This window comes from Saccoglossus kowalevskii, chromosome 19, assembly GCF_978046115.1.
Source record: "Saccoglossus kowalevskii chromosome 19, keSacKowa6.1, whole genome shotgun sequence".
Lineage (NCBI taxonomy): Eukaryota > Metazoa > Hemichordata > Enteropneusta > Harrimaniidae > Saccoglossus > Saccoglossus kowalevskii.
In genome coordinates, this window is record NC_140659.1 from 26,805,616 (window position 1) to 26,813,597 (window position 7,982).

At 34.3% G+C, this 7,982-nt stretch overlaps 1 protein-coding gene across 1 annotated transcript in view; it reads left to right on the top strand.

The window, feature by feature from the left end:
- The first annotated feature begins 2,391 nt into the window (after positions 1 to 2,391).
- Positions 2,392 to 7,982, top strand: part of LOC146731442 (QRFP-like peptide receptor) — a 9,811-nt gene continuing 4,220 nt past the window's right edge. The window contains exons 1-2 of the mRNA XM_085493772.1: positions 2,392 to 2,805; positions 4,151 to 4,570. Of these exons, the coding sequence (XP_085349898.1) occupies positions 2,392 to 2,805; positions 4,151 to 4,570 (834 nt within the window). The remainder of the gene's footprint in view (positions 2,806 to 4,150; positions 4,571 to 7,982) is intronic.

The window sequence follows — 7,982 nt, forward strand, 5'->3', positions numbered from 1 at the left end:
CAGAAAATCATTTTATGTCAAGCACCAACCTATATGGTCTCACCAACCTAAGTATAACTAGAAATCGAGACACGTGGTGAATTAAGTACCTCGTGGCCTAACGGATTTTATTAATTCGCAATTGGTGGACGGTAGTTCCAATCACATCCTTGCATTCTCACAAGTGATTTAAAAAAAATTCTCGAAAAGAGTAACTAAAGAGTAACTTTTCACAAGAGTAACTAAACACCTTTCTTCCAAACTGTTTTATTTTGAAGCACCTAACAAAACAAATACACATACAATGTTTCAACCCAGAACACCCGAGTGTACATATGCAGGACAATGTTGTATGCCGTCCACAGTACACAGTACTTATTAGCATGTAAACGACCGTGTCCACGATGAACACTAATGTATGTTACGTGTTCAAGTAACTTGTAACTAGTGTCGTGCGCACGCTTATTCATAATTGAATTATGCTATCGTGAGTATGTGAACAGGTGGCATATTCGTTATGAAGAACAACTTGAACCGAATGATGTCTTTTTTGAATTTCTGAGGGAAAAAAGGGTATGATGCTTTTGTTAATTCGTTACGAAGCGTGAAGAAAGTGTAATTGATAGAGCCAGCGTCGGCAGTTGTGTACTGTGATATTTGCAGCGGCCTTCATTAATTTCTTTATGTGCGGGATAACTGATTAAAATCAAGTTCATGCATTTACTGGACCAGAGAATTCATACTTCATAATGTCCATGCCGACATCCCCCAGAGACAAGATCTGAGTTACCAAATACAATCATAGAAATGTTGCAGAATTTAACAGGAAAAACAATAATGATAATAATTTGAACATCGCTCACTGGATGTTGATAATATTATAATTTTCAGATTTTAAGAGAAACGATCAGAGCGGACAAAATGATACTGTTAATATTCGGAATTAATTTTGTCCTGCTAAGATTATTGTTGGTTCAGTGCCATAATACAACAGAACACATGATTTTAAAAGTGATGAAAATAGGCCATCAACCCATTTGACGGATATGTATAGATTCGAGAATTTAATGTGAATGGAGTTGCAATAAATTAAATTAATGATTTTTTTGTCCCCCTTTTTTACCAGGAATTTGATGTGCCCGGAGAGACTGCATTTGAAACAACAATACCACATGGGAAGAGATTGGGCATTTTAATTTATGTCAGTGAGGAAAGAATGCAAAGATGTTATTGTTTGTTGCAGTTCATTACTCGTCTGTTTTGAAGTGTCAATGTTCTCAAATATTGGGTATTGTATCTACGGTTTCACGAAAGTTTTGAATTCCAGTAAACATACTTATTCAGCTGCACATAAGTCAAGGACACTTCTTCGTGCGATTGATATCTTTTACAACAATTATATATGTCTTTTTTTCAAATGTTACACTCGAACTTACCTTATTAATGTTTATATTTAGGAATACATACTTACTTGATTATGAGATTTGTTTATTGAAAAACGCTTGATCATGAAACGCATCATTTGATATATTTTGTTTTCAAAAATGGTAATGTTAATGATTGTTTACAATGTTATCAGTGTAAATACATTTTAAAATGTGTCTCTTTTACGAGCACTTGTCAATATTCAGTTTATGTTTTACTTTTCAATCTGTTGCGGTGATAAACACTTTTTCAAAACTTGTATTTATCGGAATTATTTGACCTGGTCTTCATGTCAGTTCTTTTAACTATGGTATTGCGTCTATTTATATCGATCACCAACACAATAATATCAGTTGACAATCAGGTAGCAAACAATAGTTTTCACACATTAGTCATTCGTTCAGTCAGTCAGCCAGTCAGTCAGTTAGTTACTAGATTTATTTTGACAAATATAATACCGGGATAAATACATGTTATAATTTAAAACGCTTGGACAACCGGTAAGTTCGAATTGCTAAACAAATATTCATTAAAATCGTTAGTCACAATTTTAGATATTCGAACCTGCCTGTAGAAGTTACATTCACTTGGATGTGTATCACATTTAATATGCGTTATTCACGATCAAATGAGTGTGAGTTGAACTTAATTAATTAAGAAACAAATTTTCACAGATAAACACACAGTCTATCCGCTTGCACACAGACGTGTATTATTTATATTCTGAACAAGATGTAATCGCGCCCTGACGTTTTTTTCCACATATTTCATTTTTTACGGTTACTACGTCGCGTATGTACACGATATTATACGCGGTAGTATTATAATATCTTGTTACTATGGCAACTGCCCCGAATACGCATTAATCATACAGATGACACATGCCTTGTGCAAAGTCACTCTACTTCTGACTCGCGACACTTCCGCTATCGTGTTCCTGTGAATGGCGTAATAAACAAGAAAACAGCATTTATTCACGGGGCATCAATGTCGAAGTACGTTCTCTGTAGATGTGGCGGGGAGGTGGTAGAATGTCCATCGTATAAAGAGATATCCATGGAGTTGTTCTGCCAAGATGTATACAATATATCCAAGGCATTTAACACATATGTCCAGCAGTACGTGAATTTCAAGAAAGATATATCGTTCTCCGGTCGCGTGTTACTCGCCGTAGTGTTTTCTGTCGCGATCTTATTAGCCTTGTGTGGGAATCTTGTTGTTGTAGCTACCCTTTCAAAAATTAAAAGACCAAGAAACAATATGAACGCTTATCTGATCAATCTGGCCGTAGCTGACATAGGGATGGCGATCATTTGTATGCCGTTCACGCTTGTTTCGATCGTTTTGCAGGAATGGGCATTTGAAGACATACTTTGCCCAATTGTACAGTTCAGCAAACAGGTATGATATTTTCCTACTGCCGCCGTTGAATAAATACATTACAACTGTGTAGTTTGATTTAATTGTTAGCTATGATCGTTAATACCGTATAGACTAGTCAGGTTACTCGTGTTTGGGAATTGAAAAACAAACAAAATTATTCTTTCACACAATAGATAATTATAAAAGAGTCGCCAAAGGTTAATGGTATGTAATACTAACCTTTACGATTTTCAATTGTTTTAGTATGCCAATTACATAGCTAAGTTGTGTATTATTAATTATTATTAATTATTATTAATTATTATTAATCTTTAGGCGAAATTGTATGTACCACTGATGTACTTGTTAACTGATGGAATAGTTCTGTTCGTTAATTTCCAATTACAATTACTTGTTCCCATTAATTAGTATTTATTTATATTATCGATGGTTTAATGGTATTATTCAAACAGCACATGCTTCAAATGGAATGAAATGATTGATTTGGTTGTTTGACTATTTTCTATTTTTCTGTGTCGTATTCAATATTAAGAAGACATTTTAAATCACTGACTGTGCGGCTTCGAGTGGGTACTTCTGAAACGTTTCGCATAATTTTTTCGCGTTTCTCATCAGCTGTTTTCAGTACATGTTTAAACAAAATGTATCGAGTGATTGAATCGTGGATTCAATGAAACCGATCATATCAGGTCATTTACACCTAATCTACTGATGTATATTGCCCTCGTAATACCAAAATAGAGATAAATTACGACTAGGCAGAACATCAAAGATTATATATTGTGTCACGTATAGTCAAGTCATAATCGCTCTCGCCGGTTCCTTGTTTTAATTGTTGAAGGTTGATTTTATTATTCACATGTATCAGTGGTTATTTAATAGAATAGAGTATTGCGTAGTTCATTATTTGTAGACAATATTGAATGAACATATACTAAAGCGAATACATATTTGCAAAGTGTATTATTTATATGAACTAATAGCAGTATTCACTGTAAATAATATTTTTACTTTACAAACATTTATAAACCAGTGTGATTTAAACTAAATTACACTAGTTAGACTAAATATTGAATTTATTTTTTATTATTATGCATTGCAAGAGCGTGTGTTTTTTTTTTCTTTACAGAATTGAATAGTGTAAATATTCAAAGTTGCAAAACAAGGTTTTCCTTAATATGCTGTTGATTTTTATATGTATACATGTCATCTACAGAAATAGCTATAGCGGATATATCAGCTACATAATACATCATTGAAGCGCCTTTGTTATGACTATACAGCACCAGCTGTTTAACAGTTTAATATTGTGTTTAGTTTGTTGAGATGTTATAAATCTTATTCACTTTGCATTTGCCCTCAGGTCTCAGTAATGGTCAGTATTTTCACCTTGGTTGTTGTGAGTATAGACAGATACAGAGCAGTTACCTCTCCATTACAGACGCATATAACTCACCAACGATACCGCAAAGGAATCCTAATAGGACTAACTTGGATTGTTGCCGTATTGTTAAACATTGCAGCACTGGTAAAAGCACGAGCGGTAGACAGATATGCGAACATGTTTACGAACGAATCAAACATTTGGTGTGATGAAGTGTGGTTCGGTGACAGGACGGCGGAAATTGCGTATGAGATGTACATGTCTGCTGTCGTATGTCTTGGTCCTTGCGTTGTCTTTGTTGTGACATATGGAAGCATATCCAAACACATATGGTCCAAACGTGACCCAGGACAGGAAGACCGTAGCGGCGACTCTAATCGTCGGCAAAGCAAAGTAAAGGTAAGGCATCTCGATATCACGGCATCAGGTCCCCTACATACCCAACATGATAGTACTTCCTTTACGAATAATCTGTATTATTGTACATCTGTCATCGTAGCACCGTAAGTTAAAACGTGCTGTAATTTTGCTGTATTTTACGGGGTATTTTCATCCTAACATATTATAATTCCGAATATGGAATGGTTATGCCCGTAAGCGTTCTCTAATAATAAAAACAAACATGGCTGGCACCAGAGTTTGACCGGACTCCGCACAAGGAAGTTCGCTGATTCTGTTCTTAACATTTTGGATTTCCGCATTTACATTTGTATGTGCAATACAAATGTTATTACGAGGATACCTCGATGTATGCACTCAGATATTTTAACTAACAACAACACGGACTATAAATGTTTAGCAAAGTGTTAATTCATATGGTACAATTGTATTCCAAATTCCACACACGTCACCATTGCCAGCAGACATACTGTGCATGTAGCGATAACTTTATGGATTTTAGTTTTTTTGATAATAAGCAGCTTTATATATTCATATATTTTGCGAGTGTATCTACCAAATAATAATAAATTACTGATGTTTCTACTTGTCCACTGGTATATCAAGAACAACAACATATTTCAATGTGAAGTGTTACATATGTTATCTGAGGTAAGACAAACACATGATTAATTTAGGATTAGAATTTGTAGCAGCTGTTCAGACATCGCCACTATCGCTTATCAAATAGTTGTTCTGGGGTAATCAACATACCTAATTAGTGTTGGGTTAAAATATGTTCATATTAAGTTAAGTACCTATTTTGCTCATGGATTGTCATGGATTTATTTCAATGTGTCTAGATACCGACTTGATAGCTGATTTCTAGTGAATAGCTGGTTGATATCATTCGACACTTGCCCATAACCTGTCATCATTTAGGTTTATACAAGGTCCTGGTCGGAACTCGAGTCAGTGATTAGAACTAATTACAGGTATAAACTTTGTTGACAGATTGTTATTCCTGACAGTTTGGTATGTGTAGTCTAATATAGGAAGCAATTAATCAAATATATATGACGTGTTAAGTACTTCGTCGGATTGGCTACATGCGAGTAGAATGTGTACATATGTGGAGGCCACGCCTCGAGCTCTTAAACTTTCATGTAATAGGTTAAAGTTTTGAGAAGTGAGTAAAGAGTCTTGGCAGACAGTTTTTGGGAGTTCTCCGGGAGGCGAGCCAGCTTTGGCGAGCTCTCCACGTGCCGCTGAGAATAGAGAAGTTGACACGATATCTATCTCCGTGTTTGTCTTTGTTTGGTCGAAATGGTTGCTAACGTAACGATCCTGGGTACCTGATATAACGCTTAAGAACACGAGAATTACACCGTTATACACTTATGAAGTATCCTAATGGAGTTAACCAGTAATAGTGGACTTGAACACCGACTGCATTTTGAGGTTTTTTGAAGATGCTCTATTCAAAATATTGGTGGCAAAGTTTTTGTCGGATTAGTCATTATTGTCATCATAATAGAAGGTCCAGTAATATTCCAGCATGTTATCAGAATGAGTACGCATATCATATATCACAAAGATTAGAATCGTCGCATTATGAAGACAATATTAAAAAAAAAGAAACTACAGGTACTACATATTCGTAACTTGGGGTAATCGATTATTGATGTAATATTTTCCTAATGTAATGTTTAAACTATTATACACCAATGTATACGATAGTATCACACATAGTGAGGCATACATGCAGCCTGTAGTAGAGATTATTGATTGTCAGCGTGTGTTGTTTTTATTTGTGTTCAATCATAGACCCTGTAAAAGAGGGATAGGAAACTGCCGGCAAAGATCAAAGTAAGAGGGTCTATGGTTCAATGAAACAATCAAAACCTCTTCTCCAGAAAGCACTCCATCTGGTGAGGTTCATTATCACCAATACTTGGTGAGAGTGTAATTTAATCGGGTGCACTCTGACACAACAGTGTGTCAAAACGTATAAATAACAATTTACTGTGGTAGTTTTAGTAATTCGTAGCGATATCGTGTAATTCGTATAACAACTATTATAATACATTTGCTGAAAACAGTTGTGTTCAGTAATGATGCGTTTTTTTAAATCATTCATCACACAACAGGTGGTATCTGTCCCAAATAATGTATTAACACTGAATTGAAAATCCAAATAATGTCACATTGCATTGATACAAATGAATTAAATATAATGAATGTAGTGCATATATGCAGATTCGATGATTGAGTGAGAATAGGATTGCAATAGAGTAAATCTAGTGAGCATGTTTAATTAATGATTTTTTAAATGTTATGCTCAAACATACCTAATTGCTTTTTTTTATTTGGGACTTTATGATGTGATTTGTTTATTGTATGTTCTGATTACTGTACAATTATAGTGCATTGTGCTTGATCATATTTTGCTTATGAACACTTTCAATCTTTTTTGCATGTATAACGCATTTTTATTTTTATTGACATGAAGTCAAAAATATCTCCTATTTATTTTTGTTTTGCTTTTCTTCCTTGGCTATGAATTGTTGTAGCTATCATATCAAATAATTCAAGCAATCCAAAGATGACCTTTTAATTATTAATTATTCCAAAATCTATTTCTTACTGCTATTTTATATTTACTTTATGTTTTGTATCTTTCTGTAAGTTGTAACTGTAATTAGAATGATTGTTGGGCTATTTTCATTTTCCTAATCTTAATTGCAACAGCTCCTGAAATGTTAAGACTTTTCTTAAACATTCGCCGAATTATGATGTAATTAATTTGGTTCCTAAATCGCCCACCTGGACTTTCCGGTGCCAATCTCCGTCTAGAATACTTACTGAGTATAGAGAAGGCAACATTTGGTCATCTTGAATCAAATTGTCGAACAAATCGTCGTTCCTATGTTTCAAAAGATGTATGAAGTATGTGTGAAAATTAAATTTGAACCTTCCATACACGTCCAAGTTACAAGAGCGGTGGGCACGCATGGCCGCAAAATATAAATCCCTGTTTTTGGACTTCACTCTAACAAGGAATATTAAACAATATATTTGCTTATATTCTAATGCATTATATAGTGTAATAAATATACATATAATATACATACTTATATGGATATATCGCAAAAATAGCAACTGTTGCATTAATTATATGCCATGGGCTTAACACAATATTTAAAAGACATCACCACCTGCAAAACCGTTGTTGAGTGGCTACTCGTCAATCAATTGACTGGTGTATAAATAAGATAATTCATTCCAAATAGTACAACATATTAAAACAAGATACGTGATAACAATACGCAAACCGTGTGATCAACACAACAATCAAGACAATTAATTGCCAGAAAAAAACACAACTCAGTTTTTAAGATAGATAGAAATATTAAATAAGATATTAAAATAC